The sequence below is a fragment of the Salvelinus sp. IW2-2015 genome, linkage group LG19, assembly GCF_002910315.2.
Source record: "Salvelinus sp. IW2-2015 linkage group LG19, ASM291031v2, whole genome shotgun sequence".
In the NCBI taxonomy this organism is placed as follows: domain Eukaryota; kingdom Metazoa; phylum Chordata; class Actinopteri; order Salmoniformes; family Salmonidae; genus Salvelinus; species Salvelinus sp. IW2-2015.
The window spans coordinates 20,458,676-20,483,984 of record NC_036859.1 but is presented as its reverse complement, the minus strand read 5'-3'; the positions used below and the strand labels follow the sequence as shown (position 1 = coordinate 20,483,984).

The following is a 25,309-nucleotide window of genomic DNA, read 5'->3' as shown; positions in this document are numbered from 1 at the left end:
GGCTGTTCTGGAGGCAAAGGGGTGTCCGACCCGGTATTAGATGGGTGTACCTAATAAACTATCCGGTGAGTGTATATATAAAAGACAGAAACAATTGTTTTTTGACTGCAGTGGGCCTTTAAATTGGCTTAATGATGGACAAGACCATGTATTCCATTACTACTTCTGAGAGAGCAGGGAAAACATAATACCTTTGTCCGTCTGCGATGACACAAAGTACACAGATACCATGCCACTGGGAGAGCTGAACAGACCCCTTCAACCCTCTGACTACATCCCAAATGGCACCCTATTCCCTATATAGTGCACTGACTTTGACCAGAGTCATATGGGCCATGGTCAAAAGTACTGTACCACATTGGGAATAGGGTCCCATTTGGGACACACCCTGTGTGATCTGGTGGTCGTGTGCTCTGTCTTAATTGCTTCCCAGCCATGTATGCTAAAGTACTTTTGTTCCATTACTGTGGGAACTGAGCTAGGGTTTAAATCCCTTTTTTCTGTCAGCATCCTAACCCATAATCCACCCACATCACTCTCTCTCTAAACTGTAAACCATTTAAACTCTTGTTTGGGAGGCTCAGTATTCAAACAAAACATGACATTTAGCCCCTTCAGTGCATTTACAGTTTTATACAGTTCATGTCATTTTTGTGCTTTATTGACCAATTCTATTTTCATGGAATTACTTTGTTAAGTTGTTTTCATTACCCTGCTTACAATTGTTGCTACCTTAAACTCCGCTGTTGGGTAATCTCTTATTTTATCTTAGTGGCTGCTTGTCATGGGCTACAGTGTGTGAGATGACATGCCTTGCTGAGCCGTTTAGAAATGACACCATTTACAAACGACAGCATTTTTTTCATTATCTCTTCCCTGATTTTGGAGAAAACAGCTCTCAGAGAACCAACCAACGAATGAGAGGCCAGAGCTAGACAAGGAGGAAATGATGAGAGAAAAATGTGGAATCCAAAATAGGTCAGCTCATAATGAAGGACATCATACATCAAAAGCTATTTTAAAACATTGAGAACTGGAGCTTTTCTATAAAAAAATGGATAAAGTGCATTCATATGAGAGTTTCTCTAATCTATCAATTTCTGAAGACTAGAATATGTAACATTTCATTTCTTAACGAGCCTGTAGCCCACTTTAGTCACACACGCACACACGCACACGCACACACACATACACACACACCCCCTACATGACAGCTCCTCATCAACCCTTGTGTCAGTAATTGGGTCTTTACCATCAAAGTCTCATGGCTCTAGCAAGTTCCTCAAATTATGAACACAACAGAGCACATCACTGGCTGGCTCCAGCAGGGAGTGGGTTCCTCCCCTCTACTAATCCAGGAAACTAGAGGTGGGAGGACGATTCCAGACCAGCATGGGGACCTTATGGGATCGAGACTCTCTGACACCCACTTCAACTATATTCACAACACACGGAACAGGAGCGTATCAGAGTGCTGGGCTTGCAGCTTGGCTTGACGCTCTGTGCACTGCTGAGCACTCCTGAATACAATAGTACTACATACAGCTGATACTCAATCTCTCATTTTTCATCTCTCCTCCACACTCATCTGCTGCGAGATAGTGAGAAGAAAGAGTGTTGGAGAGAGCGAGAGAGCGAGAGAGAGAGAGAGAATGTGTTTGAAGGGCTGTAAGTCTGAATGTGTTTTTTGCTCGCAAGGGAGTTGCATTGCTTTTGCCATCAGACATTTGGATTAATCTGGTTTTAAAGCGCACCAGCCGGAGATTCTGGGAGAGACAGTCAAGGTACGTGTCACTGTTAGTGTCCTTAGTTGTTTTGTTGTTGTTTTTTTTAGGATAAAAAAAWTTCTTGGGCAACAGAGAAGTGGAGTAGTTATACCCACTGGGGTAGATGCTGAAGGTTGATGTTTAGTTTAAGAGAGTTCCAATTAATTTCACTGTTTCATTAAAATAACAATTGAACTAAATATTTTATCTTTACAAAGATAAGATATATAAAGTATTTATATGTGAAAGTATTTAAATAAGAAATTACCTTTACAGTAGCAAATCAATTCTGTCCATATCACTATAGGACATACAGCCTACTAACTCTATCTAGCCCACATGGAGTGTGCCTACATGGATTCATTTTGAGATTTATTGCATTTTAAGGGAAAACATGCAGCAGCTCAGTCAGTGGTATTGAGCTCAATGATCTGCACTGGATGAAATTGATGCAAATGGTGCAGGTATTCAAATAGAGTGCACTGAATTCCATATTAAGCTCTAAAGCTGGTATTCTCTCTGTGTATATTTAAATGGTAAACACAAATACAGATGTAAGATATTAATTTGAGCCATTTTGCTACAGCAGTAAAATAATCCAGCAGCAACAGGAAATGTACATTTTATTTGGATTATAATTAATCCACATGTCTGTAAGGTTGATACATTTTTTTTAAAGCCTTTTTAAACCTCAAATACACAAAAAGTTTTACATTTCCTGCAAAGGAAAGTTCTCCTGCAACAGGGTGATCAAAATAAGATCCTTCATCTGTATATGCAAAGAAAACAACTGCTTCAGTTCTCTTTCTGTTCTCTGCTGTTTTTAGCGCAGATTGACGTTTATTGTCATGAGTCTTGTCTTGGAGGCAGAACTGAGCGATTTCCCCTTAGATAGGCCAACTGCAAAGTCAAAATTGGCAATATTATAAAAATTCATGAAAACAAAAATGTGCTTTTTGGTCTTAATTTAAGATTAGAGTTAGTAAATATATATAGGGTTAGCAGTGTGGTTAAGATTAGGGTTAAGGTTATGTTTAAAATCCGATTTTATGACTTTGTGGCTATGCCAGCTAGCGACCACTCTGCAGAGCTGCCTCCAGAACAATCATGACGAAAAATGCTAACCTGAGTTTGTATCTTTTATCTTTACTTTCTATTTATTTGTATTTATTAAGGATCCCCATTAGCTGCTGCCAAGGCAACATCTACTCTTCCTGGGGTCAAGCAACATTAAAATCACAGGAGGTTGGTGGAACCTTAATTGGGGAGGACGGGCTCGTGGTAATTGCTGGAGCGGAATAGGTGGAATGGTATCAAATACATCAAGCACATGGTTTGATGCCATTCCAATTGCAACGTTCCAGACATTATTATGAGCCGTCCTCCCCTCAGCAGCCTCCACTGATTAAGATGTATGAACACACTGTGTGCCCAAGCATTGGTTCTTGCCTTCACTGCATTAATACAATATGAGAGTAGGCTACAATAGACCCTGCTAGCACATTTAGTTATTTGGAAGTTGTAGGAACGTAAGTTTATGGTTTCCCATTAATTCTGGGAACAAAGTGATATGTTTCCTGATCTGTAAAACTGAACATGTTCCCTGTTCTAGCAAACATATTTTTTTGTTACGTTGCAGGGAAGTTCTGAGGACGTTTTACTATGGTTCCCTGGAAGTTTTTCAGGGAGGTTTTATTAACATTCTGAGAACAGAAATTAACATTTTAACTGAATATTTCAATAATGCTAGCTTATTTTAGCTCCAAGCACAGACAGGACAATTCATTTGCTTATGCATTAATCATGCAAACAAATGTTTTATTGTGGCACGATATCAGTGAGATTCGAACGTATTATCTTTTATTTTCTCCCCATGGGATTAGTCCACTGCGCCACCAGGATCGAGCTAGCATCCTATGTTTATTTTACTCATACAAAGCTGCCCATTTCAAAGGAAACAAGCTCTCATTAGGATCAGGTGTGGCCAATTAGTGGGCGAGGCCAACACACCTGAACACACGTAACAAGATAGAGGATCGAGAGAGTTTTGTTGACGCTGAGAACAGAATGTATATGTTTTTAAATGACAATCTTAAAACGTTCTTTGAACGTTACTAATGTTTCTTGTGGTTTTATGGAACATTTTCTTAACGTTCTGAGAACATGACTTTAAATAGAACCATGAGGAAACCTGCAGAATCCAACATAATGGTTCAAGAACATTGTTTCATAACTTTCTCTGAACTATTTGAGAACATTCCCAATGTCAAACCAGTTGGAGAACGTTCCTAGAACATTATCAACATTGAAATTAAGTTTAACCATGTTTTAACTTTTAGGAAACGTTCTATTAAAGTAATGAAATACCAAGAAAATAATGTTTCTTCGTCAAGTTGCATAGATGTGCTGAGAATGTTCCAAAGCCAAGCAACTATCCTGCACCATTACCAGAAATTTGTTAGAAGGTTGTATGCAAAATAATCATAGGACAACCACTCTCTCACCAAGCTCTAAGAAACATATGGTTCTCGGAACGTTATGTGCTAGCTGGGGAATATCTGACTCTCCACTTTTCATTAAAAATATGTATTTATTGACTTTTTTGCAAAGGCCGGTTTTTAGCACAGACATCACCGACACATGATGTGTGCATTTCTTTATGACTTGCCTCAGCTCTATGCATACAGTATGTAATGGAGTTAATTGACTAACATGTCCACACAACATAAAGTTGGTCAAACCATAAAGATAATTGGCCATATTCTATAAAACATTGAACAGTCAGCAAAATCCCTAAATGATTATACAACTTGGGCATCAGAGCAGGTTTCGCGTTATAGGGAGATTGATGTGTGGATTTGCACCGGTTTCCACAATCCATGTAAATCAAGGAGTGCGTGTACAGGTATGCGTGTGTATGTGTGATATTTATTTAGGAACATACAGTACAGATTGTTTAATGTACCATAAGGGCACCTYAGACCATCCCTTCATGCCTCTGGTGATGTTTGTGCCTTTGGCCATGACTTAAAGATATGATTATGCTCAGAGGTTACTGTACAGTACATACAAGCCTGGGGTTCATATGTTGGTGCACTACCGCAAACACTGTTCGTCTAGGCTATGCTGGTTCATATTGGGTTCTACTTCATATGACAAACGGGCTCTTATGTAACAAAATTGCAGTCAAGCAAAACCATTTCCTTTGTCTCGGAATATTGATGCAGCAACAAAATTACATGAAATTGTGTTATACAGCACAAAGATGTCTCCTAGAAAAAAGCTATTGTGAGTAATAGTTTAAGCTTTGTAATTGTCTGCGTCCTTGTACGCCTGTCGTTGCAAACTTGATCTTCATTTTTATCTAAAAGTTTTAACACGTCTCAATGTAGAGAAAGGATGCACATACAAAAACTACAAGTCTGTTATTGCTTACTGTAGTTTTTGACATGTATTAAATTCAATATAGTTCAGCCAGCACAAAAATGTTGGCTTCTGCCTTTCTCAAGGGATGCTGTTGGATCTCTGAACACATCTCTCAACCAACAGTTCTGGAGACCTCAATCTAACTCAGTCTGACATTGTCTGGGAGTTTAAGGATAATTCTGTTGGATTAGGGGTGGCTTTCTGTTAAGTCACATGTTTGTGCAGTAAGGGGGTTGGTTGAGCCCTCGTTGGCCAGTATAAGAGCAGTGCAGGCTCCCGCAATACACAAACTAGTCTGTTCCCATAAGGCCTTCTGCTCTGAGGGCAGACACTACAGGACACATCTTACATTAACTGTAAAATAACTGATGACTGATAATGGCCTGCTGATTAGGACAAACAATAGTTTATAGGACAAAACAATAAAAAAGTCATATGGATGCAAGAACTATATTCAACAAGGTCATCCAACACATGTTATCAGTCAGTTTTTAAAAATGTAACCAGGCAAGTCAGTTAAGAGCATATTCTTATTTACAATGACGGCCTACCGGGATCAGTGGGTTAACTGCCTTGTTCAGGGGCAGAACGACAGATTTTTACCTTGTCAGCTCAGGGATTCCATCCAGCAACCTTTTGGTTACTGGCCCAACGCTCTAACGACTAGGATACATACCGCCCCAATTCTTTTGTTGTGGTCATCATTCGGTGACCACTAAACTTAGGAAACTGGGATATGGAATAGTCGAGTGCGACACGACACGAGGACATTTTGTTCAATGTTGGGATAAGAATGGCGGGGGTTTAGCCCTCAGAGAATACAGCAATGGATGCACAATAACCTGTCAACCAAGGAATGTAGCCTACCATCGCCTTTCAACAGACAACACAGGAAGAATGCATTCAGATTGGGACACAATGAAGGAGAGAAACTGTACTGTAAATTTGTATAAACCTGATGCTAAAAATAAACCGGTCTGTTGTAGCAGATTTGGAGGGGGAAGGATTGAAGTAAAGAGGGATGAGGGGCGGGATCAGTGAATGTGGGCCTACACAGTACCTATCATTCACATCTGTACTTTGTAGTCACCCTCATAGACATTTTACACTAGTGTTAGTTGTTTAAAGTGCAGTCTGCATGCAGACACTGCACTTTAAACAACTAACACTAGTGTAAAATGTCTATGAGGGTGACTACAAAGTACAGATGTAGGATTTTAATTTGAGCCAGTTTGCTACAGCAGGAAAATAATCCTGCAGCAATAGGAATTGTGAATTATTATGTGGATTATAACTCATGTATACTTTTTTGCAGGGTGGTTGATAAATTTTATGTTGGGGCAAATCAGGTCTGAATTTTTTTGTGGAAATTACAAACTTTAGAACCCTTTTTGAATACACCACACGTTTGCATTTCCTGCTGTGCAGGAAAATTCTCATCAACAAAAGAGTGGTACAGGACTTCTACTTGATTATGCAATGTGAAAAGTATTCTCTATTTTCTAGTATGCAGTTGTTGTTAGATATGCAGGAATGTCACATACTCCATCCAAAGTAAATTACAAATTCAAACCACTAACAGAGAACCTGAATCCTTGACATCTAGCTTTTGCACTGCTTCCTCCAAATCAAAATTGAAGTAAGCATATGCCGATTAAAACACCTGGTTTTCTGAGCAATCTTTTGAATTACTAAGACATGCGCAGATCAAATACACCGCGTAATCAGCGTTCCAGCGGTGTATTTGATCTGGGCATGTGCCAGCACCAGTAGTGCAAGGCATCATCTTACGCACGAGTGAAGTGAGTTCGGAAAGACTGAACATATGCATCATCTTACAAAATGTTTTTGCATACAAACTTTTTATGTCCGAACTCAGAATCAAATAGGTTTCGCAAAAATAACATGGCCACTGTGGTAGGAAGTTTATTTTGATTGCTGGTTTTCTGCATGAACAAAAGTTCCATCAGGTAGCCTGATTTCAGACGAGTCCATGTAAACAAGATGAAAAGGGAAATCATTCTTTTTGCGAAGCACGTAAACATTTTAAACAAACTTTTATGTTAATCTGACTATGCACAATAATTGTATTCTTGTGTGTATGTAATCGTGCTCAGGGAGTCTCTTTCTTTTATCTGATCTACCTTTCCTCTGTGTGTGCGACTGTGTTTGATGTTTGCTCCTGCTCCACTAAATTCACATTGCCTGACTTGCAGAGTTAAATGCACTCCTGAGGACCAATTTGCTCATGTTTCGTTTTCACTGAATCATGATCCGTAAAATCCCTCCAGTAAGATACTGTCAAGCTTGACTAGACAAACATATAAAGTGTATTATGACCTCAATTATGAAATAAATTGGAGTAGACACAGCCTGAACAGATTTTGTTAAACAATGTTGATGAGTTGCTGATCGGGCAGTTATGAGATAGGACTATTTGATGTACTGCTGCTTATAACAATGTATTGCAATGTATTATGTAGCCTCGTCCTAGGCTCTATTACCGCATAGACTGAGAGACAGGTTTGACAGAGAGAGTCGGTTGGTGGACGAGATTACTTTCCATGTTGCCTTGTAACTACTTTAACTGCAGTGTAAAGTAAGACCATGTCACTCCTCTTTCCACCAGCAGACTAAGGTCAATGAGGACTAGTTGAGTGAAAAAACAAAGATCCTGGAGGCAAATCTAACAATGTCACCACAACATCCCCCCAATCCCCTTCTACCTTGGGTCTACAACCCAGCTGATATTGTCTAACTCACAGTTTCTCACTGGAATTCAACAGAGATCCTCCACTGCCCAGATTGCCAATGATCACAAGGAACGGTCTCCTGCTGGTCTTTTGGTATCTCTTCGACAAAGGCTTCCTGGCACCCCTTCACTCTCCAACCCAAAGCAGGATGGGAAGAGAGCACCACCTGAGGGGCATGGCAGGACTGGGACTGAGGAGACATGGGGCATCAGGGGTTCAGAGGGTAAAGCGAGGATGGGTGTGGAACCAGTTCTTTGTACTGGAGGAATATATGGGATCTGAACCACAGTACGTTGGAAAGGTAAGGCACCATCATTTTAGGGTTCTGATTCTCTAAGACTGATCAATATACAGTTGAAGTCAGAAGTGTACATACACTTAGGTTGGAGTCATTAAAACTAGTTTTTCAACCACTCCAAAAATGTCTTGTTAATTAATAAACTATAGTTTTGGCAAGTCGGTTAGGACATCTACTTAGTGCATGACACAAGTCATTTTTCTAACAATTGTTTACAGACAGATTATTTCACTTATAATTCACTGTATCACAATTCCAGTGGGTCAGAAGTTTACATACACTAAGTTGACTGTGCCTTGAAACAGCTTGGAAGATTCCAGAAAATGATGTCATGTGTTTAGAAACTTCTGATAGGCTGACATTATTTGAGTCAATTGGAGGTAAACTTGTGGATGTATTTCAAGGCCTACTTTCAAACTCAGTGCCTCTTTGCTTGACGTCATGGGAAAATCAAAAGAAATCAGCCAAGAAAAAATTGTAGACCTCCACAAGTCTGGTTCATCCTTGGGAGCAATTTCCAAACGCCTGAAAGTACCATGTTCATCTGTACAAACAATAGTACACAAGTATAAACACCATGGGACCACGCAGCTGTCATACCGCTCAGGAAGGAGACACGTTCTGTCTCCTAGAGATGAACGTACTTTGGTGCGAAAAGGGCAAATCGATCCCAGAACACCAGCAAAGGTCCTTGTGAAGATGCTGGAGGAAACAGGTACAAAAGTATCTATATTCACAGTAAAACAAGTCATATATCGACATAACCTGAAAGGCCGCTCAGCAAGGTAGAAGCCACTGCTCCAAAACCACCATAAAAAAGCCAGACTACRGTTTGAAACTGCATATGGGTACAAAGATCGTACTTTTTGGAGAAATGTCCTCTGGTCTGATGAAACAAAAATAGAACTGTTTGGCCATAATGACCATCGTTATGTTAGGAGGAAAAAGGGAGCCTTGCAAGCCGAAGAACACCATCCCAACCGTGAAGTACAGGGATGGCAGCATCATGTTGTGGAGGTGCTTTGCTGCAGGAGGGACTGGTGCACTTCACAAAATAGATGGAATCATGAGGCAGGAAAATTATGTGGATATATTGAAGCAAAATCTCAAGAAATCAGTCAAGAAGTTAAAGCTTGGTCGCAAATGGGCCTTCCAAATGGACAATGACCACAAGCATACTTCCAAAGTTGTGGCAAAATGGCTTAAGGACAACAAAGTCAAGGTATTGGAGTGGCCATCACAAAGCCCTGACCTCAATCCTATAGAACATTTGTGGGCAGAACTGAAAAAGCATGTGCAAGCAAGGAGGCCTACAAACCTGACTCAGTAACACTAGCTCTGTCAGGAGGAATGGGCCAAAATTCACCCAACTTATTTTGGGAAGCTTGTGGAAGGCTACCCAAAACATTTGACCCAAGTTAAACAATTTAAAGGCAATGCTACCAAATACTAATTGAGTGTATGTAAACTTCTGACCCACTGGGAATGTGACGAAATAAATAAAAGCTGATATAAATCATTCTCTCTATTATTTTTCTGACATTTCATATTCTTAAAATAAAGTGGTGATCCTAACTGACCTAAGAAGGGGAATTTTATTAGGATTAAATGTCAGGAATTGTGAAAAACTGAGTTTAAATGTATTTGGCTAAGGTGTATGTAAACTTCCGACTTCAACTGTACACCTCTGTTTAACCTCTGCCTTCACTCCTCTGATGAGAGTTTGAGGTAAGAAATCAAATAGAAGAGGAGTTCAAACACTTGGGCATCTGTTCTTTAAGACTTAAAGAATATACCAATAAGCAGCACGACACATCACATCTAATTGCTTGGGCTGCTTGATCGGTTCTGGCTGTGACTTTTGCAATTTTCTCAGTATCATCAATAATTATCCACACACAAAGGAGGTTAAAGAGTGTTTTGTGCCATTCTAAATCAAATTTCAAGAGGCATTAAGAACCATCCTGGAATCTGGCACTTCCAGCTCAAATGGGATAATGTTTTAGATTGACTTGTCAGCTGCTGATGCCAAGGCAATCTACTACGGCCTTTCTCAGTACGCACGGTCCCGCTGGATGTGTTTCCGTTGGCTGAGAAAGGAGGGATGGGACACATTGTCAAACTGATGCTACCGCTCCTGCTTTAAAATTACTGAGTGATTCACTCCTCACAGTGTGTGTCCCCCAAATGGCACCCTATTTCCTACATAGCGCACTCCCTTAGACCAGGGCGGCCCATAGTGCTCAAGTCAAAAGCAGTGCACCATACATGGAAAAGGGTGCCATTTGGGACATACCCAGTTTCTGTGTTGAGAATGAGGACGACAGCATCGAGCCGTGCATGGCCAGCCCCGAGACCACAGATTAATCTGCTGCCAGTTAATAGGGGACAGTGTGAAGGATCAGGACCTTGATTATCACTGTGAGCTACATTTTTGGAAAGCTCAAATCTGGCTTGGAAACAGTGTGACTGCCAGGTCATTGGGAGAATCCTAATTGCATACTTCTCTTGCCTCGCCTTCTTCTCTAAAACCATTGGAGGAGAAGGTCAGAGGGGAGAGAGACCAATGGGTTTGAGAAGGATGCAAGACAAGAGGACGCAAGGAGTATGCAATTGAGATTCTCCCATGGATTCGCATTCAGCTAGGGAGCGCTGTCTAATAGCATCCAAAACTCTATGGAGGCATGTTATTGTATATAATGATAATTTGCACATGAAGACTTTTCTCAGCCATTGCTTTGGTTATTGTTTCTAAATATCACCTTTGAATTGAGATTTAGCGAGGCAATACTATTATTTATAAACAGATACAAAATTGACAACTTTACCAACAGGTAATGACTACATCTTTGCTGGCAAAACAGGAAAACAAGCATTTTCTTCCATGACACCTTTGTGTGAACATTTTAAAAAGAAAATGACTGCACCACTGTTCCACATTGCCGAAAGCTCCTCTGCTGGGTCTGTCCCCATGCATTATGCAACCGTAGAGGCAGACACAGACACAGCTGAGCAGCGGAGTGAAAGACCCACATTTAAACACCAGCTTACCTTATGCTCCTGGATCTAACATTCAGCAAGCTTTAGAGGAAGACAACTATGTGCAACTGTACTATGTACAATTAAACAATAAGTGTCTGGCCCCCATACTGAGCAAAGGCCATCTGCAAGGAAGACAGGGCTAGTGGGCTAGTCTGGTCTCAGCTAAAACACACTAAGCTTTTCTCTAGTCTAAATCACTGGGTTAAATTGTCTGTGGTGCTTATGATCATTATAGCATGCTGGTTGAGTCTCTCAAGGACAGCCACTTCTCAGGTTAAACTACAGCATTTTACTTCAGCTATCATATCATTTAGCATTTTGTATATGTATGCAGCGCCACTGGCCTCCATGACTAGGGGGCAACTTTCACTGGAGGTGGGGGCATGCCCCCCTCCCCCCCAACATTCTGAAATTGCATTTTTGTCCCCCCCCCCAGTTTTATAATTGGAATGTGATACAAAACAGGCAACCGTGTGCTTTAGGACCATGTGTACGCTTCCGAGCGGTCGGGTAGGCTGTTGGGAGTGTTTTTCCAAACGGATAAAAAAATTATAATAACTAAAGAAATATATGTCCCCCGCACTTCTAAAACAAAAGTTCCGCCCATGTCCATGACTATCCATTGCTGCAGGAGATGATAAACTGATCATCATTTGTTTTAATCATGAAAAGAGCACACCTCTCATGCCCTTTTGAAGGAGAATACATCACCCCCTTGCCCCCTATTCCTTTTTGCTGGATAACCTTTTACAATGACACATTCATTTATCTTACAGGTGCCCCTGTGCGTGACTTTCAGACACTCAAATAACCACATTATGCATCAGATTGTATGGATTCGGCTAAATATCAACACCACATTCTATTATATAACCGCGCTAATGGCCGACAGTTACTCCATCCCAACACTGATTTGTACTCAGGGCACAAGCTATTCCTCTGCATAAAAGCACTGGATGGATACTTTTAATAATTCTATTCAAATATGTATTTCCTCCTGATTTATTTCAAGCCAGACATTGTTCCTGTGGAGGTCTCATTGTTTTTACCACAAATGGCCTCAATTTTTGATTCACTTTAAAACTCATTATATCCAAACTCACTGTCAAAAAAATCGTGTTCCCCCTGCTGAATGCGTTAGGTACATCAGACAGTAAATGGACATAAAATAATGTGATGAGCAAATGTGTCTTGAGATTTCGCCCTCTGATTTAATTACATTCAATTCAGTGACTTTCTAAATAAACCATTCATCTCATGGAAAAGGTTTAATGGTCCCCTGCATACTGAAACTGAATCACAGTGGTTATGTCCTAAATGGCACTCTATTCCCTATATAGTGCATTACTTTTCAGAAGTAATGCTGTACATAGCGAAAAGAGTGGGGCATTTTATTGCTCTGTTGTTGTCGCTCATGGATTATATGCTACAGATGTAGGATCTTCATTAGCTACAGCAGGAAAATGATCCTGCAGCAACAGGACATGTGAATTATTATGTGGATTATAATTAACAGACATTGTTTGTAGGGGTTGATACATTTTTTGTTAGGGCAAACCAAGTCTGATATTTTAAAGTGGAAATTACAAACTTTAGATCCTTTTTAAACATCGAATACAGGTTGCATTTCCTTCTGTCAAGAGGTGACAGCAATTCTACTTGATTATGGAATACGACAAGTATTCTCTATTCTCTAGTATGCACTTGTTAAAAATGCAGGAATGTCACATACTCCATGCAATGTAAATTACAAAGTCAAAACGCTAACAGAGAACTTGAATCCTTAATCTAGCTTTAGCACTGCTTCCTGCAGTTTCCGTCAATCATATAAAATAAAATCAATGTTTGGACTTACAGTTGAAGTCTGAAGTTTACATACACCTTAGCCAAATACATTTAAACTCAGTTTTTCACAATTCCTGACATTTAATCTGAGTAAAATTCCCTGACTGATGACTTGAGATGTTGCTTCAATATATCCCCATAAATTTCCTCCCTCATGATGCCATCTATTTTGTGAAGTGCACCAGTCGCTCCTGCAGCAAAGCACCCTCACAACATGATGCTGCCACCCCCGTGCTTCACGGTTGGGATGGTGTTCTTCGGCTTGCAAGCCTCCCCCTTTTTCCTCCAAACATAATGATGGTCATTATGGCCAAACAGTTCTATTTTTGTTTCACCAAACCAGAGGACATTTCTCCAAAAAGTACGATCTTTGTCCCCATGTGCAGTTGCAAACCGTACTCTGGCTTTTTTATGGCAGTTTTGGAGCAGTGGCTTCTTCCTTGATGAGCGGCCTTTCATGTTATGTCGATATATGACTCGTTTTACTGTGGATATAGATACTTTTGTACCGGTTTCCTCCAGCATCTTCACATGGTCCTTTGCTGTTGTTCTGGGATTGATTTGCACTTTTCGCACCAAAGTACGTTCATCTCTAGTAGACAGAACGCGTCTCCTTCCTGAGCGATAAGACGGCTGCGTGGTTCCATGATGTGTAAACTTGCGTACTATTGTTTGTACAGATGAACATGGTACCTTCAGGCGTTTGGAAATTGCTCCCAAGGATGAACCAGACTTGTGGAGGTCTACAATTTTTTTTCTGAGGTCTTGGCTGATTTCTTTTGATTTTCCCATGACGTCAAGCAAAGAGGCACTGAGTTTGAAGGTAGGCCTTAAAATACATCCACAAGTACACCTCCAATTGACTCAAATAATGTCAATTAGCCTAACAGAAGCTTCTAAAGCCATGACATCATTTTCTGGAATCTTCCAAGCTGTTTAAAGGCACAGTCAACTTAGTGTATGTAAACTTCTGACCCACTGGAATTGTGATACAGTGAATTATAAGTGAAATAATCTGTCTGTAAACAATTGTTGGAAAAATGACTTGTGTCATGCACAAAGTAGATGTCCTAACTGACTTTCCAAAACTATGGTTTGTTAAGAAGAAGTTTGTGGAGTGGTTTAAAAACTGTGTATGTAAACTTCCGAATTCAACTGTATGTACTGGACACTGGCACTGTCACGTTCTGACCTTAGTTCTTTTGTTATTTCTTTGTTTTAGTACGGTCAGGGTGTGAGTTGGGTGGGTTATCTATGTTTGTTTTTCTATGTTGGGGTTTTTCGTTTGGCCTGATATGGTTCTCAATCAGAGGCAGGTGTTTGTCGTTGTCTCTGATTGGGAACCATATTTAGGGAGGTTGTTTTCTATTGTGTTTTGTGGGTGGTTATTTTCCGTGTCAGTGTTTGTTCCACACGGAAATGTTTCGGTTTGTATTTCACGTATCGTTTATTGTTTTGTTTCTGTGTTCGTTCGTTATTAAAGAAAATGAACACGTACTACGTGCTGCGCATTGGTCCTCCTCTCTTTCTCCCAACGAAGATCGTTACAGGCACAATACATTGCATCTTTCATGCTCCTTTACAATGAGTATATTTACATGCACACTAATAATAAAAAATTTAACTGATTATGGCAGTAGGCCAAGTACGTAAATACACTACATGACTAAAAGTATGTTGACACCTGCTCGTCGAACATCTCATTCCAAACTCATGGGCATTAATATGGAGTCGGTCCCCCCTTTGCTGTAATAACAGCCTCCACTCTTCTGGGAAGGCTTCGCACTAGATGTTGGAACATTGTTGCGGGGACTTGCTTCCATTCAGCCACAAGAACATTAATGAGGTCGGGCACTGATGTTAGGCGATTTGGCCTGGCTCGCAGTCGGCATTCCAATTCAGATAGGGTAGGGTTAGATAGGGGTGAGGTCAGGGCTAAGTGCTGGACATTCAAGTTTTTCCACACCGATGTTTTATCTCTGTATGGACCTCGCTTTGTGCACAGGGGCATTGTCATGCTGAAACAGGAAAGGGCCTTCCCCAAACTGTTGTCACAAAGTTGGAAGCACAAAAGGCGGGCAGAACAGGCCCCGATTAACATCAATGGGGCTGTAGTGGAGCGGGTCGAGAGTTTCAAGTTCCTTGGTGTCCACATCACCAACGAACTATCATGGTCCAAACATACCAAGACAGTCGTGAAGAGGGTACGACAAAACCTTTTCCTCCTCAGGAGACTGAAAAGATTTGTCATGGGTCTCCAGATCCTCAAAAGGTTCTACAGCTGCACCATCAAGAGCATCATGTCCGGTTGCATCACCGCCTGGTATGGCAACTGCTCGGCATCTGACCGTAAGGAGCTACAGAGGTTAGTGCGAACGACCCAATACATCACTGGGGCCAAGCTTCCTGCCATCCAGGACCTATATAATAGGCGGAAAGCCCATAAAATTGTCAGAGACTCCAGTCACCCAAGTCATAGACTGTCTTCTCTGCTACCGCATGGCAAGCGGTACCGGAGTGCCAAGTCTAGGACCAAAAGGCTCCTCAACAGCTTCTACCCTCAAGCCATAAAACTGCTGAACAATTCATAACATCGCCACCGGACAAATTACTGTGACCCCCCCTCCCTGTTGTACACTCGCTGTTTGTTACCTACTGTATGCATAGTCACTTTGCCCCCACCTACATGTACAGATTACCTCAACTAGCCTGTACCCCCACCCCCTTACTCTGTATTGGTGCCCCCTGTATACAGCCTCGTTATTGTTATTGTTATTGTGTTAATTTTATTATTACTTTTTATTTTAGTCTACTTGGTAAATATTTTCTTCTTCTGAACTGCACTGTTGGTTAAGGGCTTGTAAGTAAGCATTTCACTGTAAAGTCTACACTTTAGTACACTTTTGTATTCGGCGCATGTGACAAATAACATTTGATTTGAGAATCATCTAGAATGTCATTGTATGCTGTAGCGTTAAGATTTTCCTTCACTGGAACAAAGAGGCCTAGTCCAAACCATGAAAAACAGCCCTATACTATTATTTCTCCTCCACCAAACCTTACATTTGGCACCATGCATTCGGGCAGGTAGCGTTCTCCTGGATCCACCAAAGCCAGATGGTGAAGCGTGATACATCATTCCAGAGAATGTGTTTCCACTGCTCCATAGTCCAATGTCAGCGAGCTTTACACCACTCCAGCTGACGCTTGGCATTGCACATGGTGATCTTAGGCACATGGTGATCTTAGGCTTATGTGCGGCTGTTGGCCATGGAAACCCATTTCATGAAGCTCCCGGCGAACAGTTCTTGTGCTGACTTTGCTTCTAGAGTCAGTTGGGAACTCGGTAGTAAGTTGTTGCAACCGAGGACAGACAATTTTTACCTGCTACCCGCTTCAGCACTCGGCGGTCCCGTTCTGTTAGCTTGTGTGGCCTACCACTTCGCGGCTGAGCCGCTGTTGCTCCAGAATGTTTCCACTTCACAATAACAGCACTTACAGTTGACCAGGGCAGCTGTAGCAGGGCAGAMATTTGACAAACTGACTTGTTGGAAAGGTGGCATCCTACGTCTGTATGTAAAACCATCCAGCCAAGTAATGAATCCCTTAGTCTAGGCACAGGTCAACTAAAGGATGTATTTATTAACTCGAGGGAACTGTGCTCTGCCCCATTATGTATCTATCAATGGCACCACATGTTCTCAGCATTTTCATATGGTCAGTGACAGTTAAAAGGAAGGAGGAGGAGCAGGAAATAGACACAGCTCAGCAAGAAAACTCTGTCCCTCTATGCATCTTGTTGTCATCCATCAAACAAGCACAGTAATTACTAATGGTCTAATTATATCATGTCTAGGGGAGTAAAGTACCCTGAGATTCCTCACTTACTTGAATAACATAATGTTGTATAACAGCGGTACAACACAGTTGTGACATGGCTGAAATCAACTCATGGAGAAGGTTGGGGAAATGTGAATACAACTAAAGTCACATAAATAACTAGGCCTAGTACATATATACATACTTTGATTCATTGACAAATACAACATGTTTTCTCTATTAAGCTTCACACAGACCGGGACAGGGATGACAGTGAGGTGAAGTACACTCTCTCAGGAGAAGGAGCAGGCACCATCTTCACCATAGACCAGACGACGGGCGACATCCATGCCTTGATGGGTTTGGACAGAGAGGAGAAGTCTTACTACACATTACGAGCTCAGGCTATGGACATGCACACAGGCAGGCCTCTGGAGCCTGAGTCTGAATTCATCATAAAAGTTCAAGACATAAATGACAATGAACCAAAGTTTTTAGAGGGTCCATATACAGCCAGTGTCCCAGAGATGTCACCAGGAGGTAAGAAAGGCACCTATACTGTGTTTTTTGGCTTGTACAAATCCATATGGGGTAAAGCTACTATGACAATGTTGGACAGTGCGCTACACTATGATATTTGACAGGCATCCTTTAGGACTACTGTACAGGCCTAGTTATACTGTCTACGGTTTCATCTTCATAGAATCATATGATTGAGACCGGCATAGGTTGGTTTAATGTCATTGCAGGCAGGTGGCCTTGATGTTTTCTGTTGTAAATGTTTTTGCAGTTGAAGGGTATGAAGTACACTATTTGCCACAAAAACACACATTAAAAGCCAGCAACATTCATTCACAGTAAATTGCAGTGGACTCACCCAATGTTGGTCATCTCGAACAAACCGCACCATTTTCTAAGTACGTGCATCGCATGCTGAACATAATGAAATGAGCAGTTGTTTAAAGACCTACACTGGGCTGCAACCGGGGATGAATAACAAAAGTCAACTCAACAACATTGCTAACGATGTACTACTTTTAACTAGGCCTCAAATGACTCCCCTGATTTCATATAAAATCGAAGTAAGGCCTAAGTAGGTTCTCCTACCTTGATCACTGAGCACAGGTGGGGTACCAGGCTCTGCCCATAACCAGCTAAACCCAACAAAACGTTACACACAGGTATTTCACATTCGCGCCCCTATCGCCGCAAATACTGGCACACACAGGAAAATGCAACAGATGCATGACATGGAAGAATGAAAGAAACACATTCTAAGGAGCGAAATGGCTAAATGTTAGTATGACACAAAACAACACTGGCATTTCTGTAATAGTAGCAAACTGAAACCATGTAATTTAACGAAACACTGTGCTGTAAATTATTGGGTAAGATCTTAGAAAAGTGTCAATGATAAATACATTATTTAGCCTACAAGGTGAAATGAATAGACAAGGCCTACGCATTGATCTACATAAGAAGGTTAAATTCGGGATGGAGCGGCTAGGCCACTCCATCTGTCTGGTAAATACAATTACTTAAAGTTAATGGTAAGGTTTATAACACCATAATCTCTTAATTCTCATCAAGTTTAAACCATGTGAAAGCTTCAGATAACCAGCATTCATCCAAAAAGTCCAGCTAAATTGTCTTGCTTTGAATTACATCAGAAATCCTATAGTCTATGTAGGTTACATTGCATGTCAGAATGTGTCTAATTAGGTCATTACATTTTTCTTTAACTACAAAACCATACGAATATTCTTAAAACGTAATGCTTGAAGTCACAAAAAGAACAGTATTTCTAACAATTTCCTTCCCTTGGTCTCTGCCTGACACACAGGTACCTTTGTTATGCAGGTGACTGCCACAGATACTGACGACCCCTCCTATGGGAATAGTGCACGGATCGTCTACAGTATCCTACATGGACAGCCTTACTTTTCAGTCGACTCCAAAACTGGTGAGATCACAACACAGTTCAAATCAAGGCACAACCACAATGTCACATGGAGAGATTTGAAAACCAAATGTGTAACTGGCTTTTACAATGGCAAAATGTAAAGCTGTACCACTGGTGTTACCAAATTAAAACTCCAGGTTGCACAGCAATATAGAAAAATGTTCGACCAAATTGGTCACACTTTAGAGCCCTGACCACTGCAATATCTTATTTTGATGTGTTAGATTTTTGTAGATACACTACATGGCCAAAAGTATGGGGCACCGGTTCGTCGAACAATCATGGGCATTAATATGGAGTTGGTCCGCCCTTTGCTGYTATAACAGCCTCCACTCCTCTGGGAAGGCTTTCTACTAGATGTTGGAACACTGCTGTGGGGACTTGCTTCCATTCAGCCACAAGAGTATTAGTGAGGTCGGGCACTTATGTTGGGCGGTTAAACCTGGCTCGCAGTCGGCGTTCCAATTCAACCCAAAGGTGTTTGAAAGAGTTGAGGTCAGGGCTCTGTGCAGGCCTGTCAAATTCTTATTCACTGAGTGATTCATCACTCCAGGGAACGAGTTTCCACTGCTCCAGAGTACAATGGCGGCAAGCTTTACACCACTCCAGCCGATGCTTGGCATTGTGCATGGTAATCTTAGGCTTGTGTGTGGCTGCTTGGCCATGGAAACCAATTTCATGAAGCTCCCAATGAACAGTGCTTGTGCTGTTCATCATTCCAGAGGCAGTTTGGAACTCAGTAGTGAGTGTTGCAAAGAGGACAGACGATTTTTACGCGCTACGCGCTACAGCACTTGGCGGTCCCGTTCTGTGATCTTGTGTGGCCCGCTGAGCCGTTGTTGCTCCTAAATGTTTCCACTTCACAATAACAACACTTACAGTTTACCAGGGCAGCTCTAGCAGGGTAGAAATTTGACGAACTGACTTGTTTGGTAAGGTGGCATCCTATGACGGTGCCACTTTGAAAGTCACTGAGCTCTTCAGTAAGCCCATTCTACAGCTAATGTTTGTCTATGGAGATTGCATGGCTGTGTGCTCGGTTTTATACACCTGTCAGCAACGGGTGTGGCTGAAATAGACAAATGTACTAATTTGAAGGGGTGTCCACATACTTTTGTATATATAGTGTACCCTGAGATAGCCTTTTTTGCAGATAAAGTTGGACTGAGAGTATAGGGAAACACCCTGCTTGACAACACAGTGCAATTCCTTTACCTTTTTACTCATTGTCAGTGGCAACTTGTGACCCCGTTGTCCCTGTACAATGGACTGACTCCTGATCAAACGCTATTCACACATCTTCTATTCACTATTCACACATCTTCTACTCACTATTCACACATCTTCTACTCACTATTCACACATCTTCTATTCACTATTCACACATCTTCTATTCACTATTTACACATCTTCTACTCACTATTCACACATCTTCTATTCACTATTTACACATCTTCTACTCACTATTCACACATCTTCTATTCACCATTCACACATCTTCTATTCACTATTCACACAAACTCCACCTCTTCTTAATTCCTTCCAGTAACATCAAAGGGGATACGATATCTTATAGTCACAACTCATCTCTCTTCTACCTCTGCGTTCCCTCTCTCTCTGCCTCTCTCTCTCTGCCTCTCTCTCTCTCTCTCTCTCTTGTTTCTCTCCCTCCCTCACACACACTTACATCTTCCCTGTTTGTTTCTGTGACCTTGAACAGGGGTGATAAGGACTGCTTTACCCAACATGGACCGTGAAATGAAGGAGCTATACCAGGTCCTTATTCAGGCCAAGGATATGGGCGGGCAGCTGGGGGGACTGGCCGGAACAACCACCATCAACATCACCCTCAGCGACGTCAACGACAACCCCCCCAGGTTTTCAAAAAGTGTGCCACATTGCATTTAAATGACAACAGTTTTGTTTGCTGTTAGCCAATAAATCTAGTAAGTCTAACTAGTATGAAAGTTGAATGCCTGTGTAAATTGTGTGTGCTGAATGTCACCTTATATCTCTAGGCAATTTTATGTTAATCTAATGATTAATTAGTGTTAATTAGTGTAAATCAATTATAATGAGGTTATGCACTGTCTATACATAATCAATTGTTTAAAATGACCATAGAAGCGATAACTGCACAGAGGATAATGTGAGTCTGTTGTCCTTACTTAACACTACCGCCGGGACTTGACACATACAAGAATCAGCCAATGACAGATTGCATTTGAAACTTTCTTGTCCGTCTTTATTTTCCGGCAGGTATTCTCCACCTCAGGGTCCCAGAATCATCGTCTGTGGGCTCAGCAGTAGGGAAGTTCAGAGCTCATGACCTGGACACTGGGAAGAATGCGGAGGTGGAATATTCTATACTTCCTGGTGATGAAGGCAACATGTTTGACATCACCTCCAACGGGCACAGTCAGGAGGGAATCATAGTCCTTAGAAAGGTAGGAATTCACAACCCTTCACCAGTCACTTAATTTAACTTTCACCCTTTTTCTCTGTGATGAGGATACTGTAGGTCCAGAAATGATATCCATTGCACTAGGCTTTGGGACAGTTTCTCAATTTCCTTCCATGATAATTTCAGATCCTTTAGGATAGATCATGAGCAAAGCTGCTCACTTAGATAATTAAAATAATGGACTACTTGGGCCTTGGAATATGAATAGATCATTTCTGCATACCTCCTCTTATCACAGCTACAAACCACCATCAGAACCTAACCAGGAGGATGTATAGAGAACTTGATGATCCCTATTTTCTGGAAGTCTAAAAATGTTTTGTGATATTTTTTGCAGGAAAGTGCCCACCCACTGGGCACGGACGTCATGTCAATGTCTATTCCACATTGGTTCAACGTCACGTGGAAACAATGTTGAGTCAACCAGTCTGTGCCCAGTGGGCAATGTTTTTGGATTTAGCTGACATGAATAAATAAATGCCTCCGAGGCTAGGATCAGAAAACACACCTCCTGATGGGATGTGACAAGCAGGAACCCCTTTAGACATCCTCTTTACAGCAGCTCTTCTCTCTGTGACCCACAGACTTCCAAACTCTTTTCTTCACATAAATGGATAGTTGCACCAAAAGCTTTTGTACTGGGTTTGAGTGCACCTCTCGTTTGTTCTGGGATGATATTATTACTTGTTCACAGATGGCGTCTGTATCTTGCAGCTATGAGAGTTTCCTCGTAAATACTGTGTTTTCTGTATCTGGAGGACGTCCTTGGTTAGATAGAAGTTTCCCGAAGTGCCACTTGCATTTGTGTGACAATGAAACTTCAAAGCATTCGGCACTTTCTTGCAAATACATAGTGGGAATTATACTGTATATAAATGCCCCGTTGCCTTCTGAAATTGAAGTTATTACAGGGCCATCATTTTGTAGATCTTTGTATCACAGCCATCTGTCTTATTGCTCTGTCTATTGCTCCCACTCTCTAACTGTAAGACATCTACAAGGTCCTGACAAGTAGCCCAAAATGACAAAACATATACCTGACTTGTGTACATTTGCTAAAACAGCACCTGACCACCCACTGTGAAAGCCTAGGTGTCGGAGGAAAGTATAGAAAATTGCTGAGACAGGTTATTTTACTCCCGTCTCTGACTTAGGGAGGGCTCAGCCAAGGTTTGCCACAGTGTGATAAGAGGATTTGGAATAATGGGTTCAAGGGATAATCGGCTCCGTCAAAATAAAAGATTATAGTGAAATGGTAGGTAAACATTCTGTGGGATTTGAATGCCCTCTACATGTATTTATGTGTCAAGATATCGGGGTCTTTCTACATTGGACAGTTTGCTGGATTTAGTTTCGGTCTGAAAGCACAACCTAATCTAAGATATGCTTCAAGACTCCAGTAGTTATTATCTATAAGGTTCCAACCTGTATACGTTAGACTATCAACCTCTGATTGATTTGAGATAATATGATCTCTTTCCAACCTGAGCTCTGGTATATTACAAAAGTAGTTATTACCATGTGGATTATCAGTGAAATAAAAAAACTCTCCCCTCTCATTTTAAGTAGTAGGTTGAGGCGCTTTGCTATCCCATTGATCTCCTAGATGATGAGACAAGGGAGGTGAGTCAGGCACACAGGAGGCAAAGTGAAAACAGCAGGAGCTTCCTGGTAGAAATACTGTAATTGACACCTCTGTGCCGATGATAAGACATTTCACTAGGTTGCGGATTTGTGGTGGAAGGTAGAGTAGGAGGATATAGGCCCAAACTAACAAAGGGTGGGTTCAATTTCCAGATCATTCATATTTTCCCTGCTAATTTACATTTATGCAGTGTTGCAGGAATTATGTTCCCTGCATGTAACACTGAACGGTGCTTTTAGGATGGGATAGCACTCATGCTGTGGTGTCTGTTYTCCTGCATCACCGGCCCAGTCCTGTTGTCTGTCTGGTTGTTATCTAGTCAGCAGGGTGGCTGCCATTTTCACAGATGACCAGATGTTTGCATGCATGTGCCTCAGACAGGGACTGCTGTGTGTGTGTTGACAGTGAGGACTGTTTAGCTGTAAGCACAAACTAGGGACCCAGCTGAGATAATGTAAGACTGTAACATAGGGTTAGAAAGCTGTTCTCAAAGTCTCTTCCTGAAAATCTGTCAAAACCTAAGCACTCACTTTTCAAGTCTCAAATTGCCTTTACTTAATACCCATCCCGGATCCGGGATCCTCCTCATCAAAAAAGCTGACTAGCATAGCCTAGCCTAACGGGACAGGGATATCATATAATATAATTTTCATGAAATCACAAGTCCAATACAGCAAATGAAAGATAAACATCTTGTGAATCCAGCCATCATTTCCGATTTTTAAAATGTTTTACAGCGAAAACACAATATGTATTTCTATTAGCTAACCACAATAGCCAAACACACAACCGCATATTTTCACCATGTTTCCACCGCATAGGTAGCTTTCACAAAACCGACAAAATAGAGATAAAATTAGTCACTAACCAAGAAACAACTTCATCAGATGACAGTCTTATAACATGTTATACAATACATTTATGTTTTGTTCGAAAATGTGCATATTTGAGGTATAAATCATAGTTTTACATTGCAGCCACAATCACAAATAGCACCAAAGAAGCCAGAATAATTACAGAGAGCAACGTGAAATAAATACATGATAATAAATACTCATCATAAAACATTTATGAAAAATACATGGTGTAGAGCAAATGAAAGATAAACATCTTGTGAATCCAGCCAATATTTCTGATTTTTTAAGTGTTTTACAGCGAAAACACAATATATATTTCTATTAGCTCACTACAGTAGCCAAACACACAACGCAATTTACTCCCCGCAAAAATAGCTTGCACAAAACCGACAAAATAGAGATAAAATTAATCACTAACCTTGAACAAATTCATCAGATGACAGTCTTATAACATCATGTTATACAATACAATTATGTTTTGTTCGAAAATTTGCATATTTAGAGCTACAAATCCTGATTATACATTGTGAATACGTAGCATCGATTCACCAGAATTTTATTTTGGACACTCACCTAATCTGACCAAAGAACTCATCATAAACTTTACATAAAAATACTTGTTGTATGGCAAATGAAAGATACACTGGTTCTTAATGCAACCGCTGTGTTAGATTTTTTTAAAATAACTTTACCATAACATACAGCTTGCGTTATTGTGAGACAGCGCTCACCAAAACGGCGGAGAATAGGAGTCAACATTTTACACAGAAATACGAAATAACATCATAAATGTTTTCTTACTTTTGCTGAGCTTCCTTCAGAATGTTGTACAAGGAGAGCTTGGTCCAGAATAAATCGTTGTTTGGTTTTAGAATGYCCATTTCTTCTGTCGAATTCGCGCCACAATGCTAGCCAAGGTTGCTAACATTCCCATCCTCTCTTGACGCAAAGAACGGAAAACTCCAAAAGTCCCAATAAACGTTGAATAAACTGATAAAACTCGGTTGAAAAAACCTACGTTATGATGTTATTATCATATGTATCAAATMAAATCAGAGCCGGAGATATTCGGCGTGTAAACCGAACGCTTTTCAGAAGACAATGTCGGGCTCCGCCGCACACCTTCGAAGACAAAGAAAATTCCGGACCTGTCACTCCAAAAGCTCTTGTTCGGCCTCAGATCAAGCTAGACACCCCATTCCACCTTCCACTGCCTGTTGACATCTAGTGGAAGGCCTATGAAGTGCATGCATATCAATAAATAAAAGCCAGTTGAATAGGCAGGCCCTGAAACAGAGCCTCGTTTTCAGATTTTTCACTTCCTGTTTGGAAGTTTGCTGCAAAATGAGTTCTATTTTACTCATAGATATTATTCAAACAGTTTTAGAAACTTCTGAGTGTTTTCTATCCAATAGTAATAATAATATGCAT

The 25,309-nt window shown here is 41.0% G+C and overlaps 1 protein-coding gene across 1 annotated transcript in view; it reads left to right on the top strand.

Annotated features, from left to right (window-relative positions):
* Positions 1-1,416: 1,416 nt before the first annotated feature.
* Positions 1,417-25,309, top strand: part of LOC111978941 (cadherin-12) — a 33,048-nt gene continuing 9,155 nt past the window's right edge. Inside the window, exons 1-6 of the mRNA XM_024009188.2 lie at positions 1,417-1,784; positions 7,979-8,246; positions 17,195-17,489; positions 18,793-18,912; positions 20,633-20,800; positions 21,172-21,359. Coding sequence (XP_023864956.1) covers positions 8,004-8,246; positions 17,195-17,489; positions 18,793-18,912; positions 20,633-20,800; positions 21,172-21,359 — 1,014 coding nt within the window. The 5' untranslated portion in view covers positions 1,417-1,784; positions 7,979-8,003. The remainder of the gene's footprint in view (positions 1,785-7,978; positions 8,247-17,194; positions 17,490-18,792; positions 18,913-20,632; positions 20,801-21,171; positions 21,360-25,309) is intronic.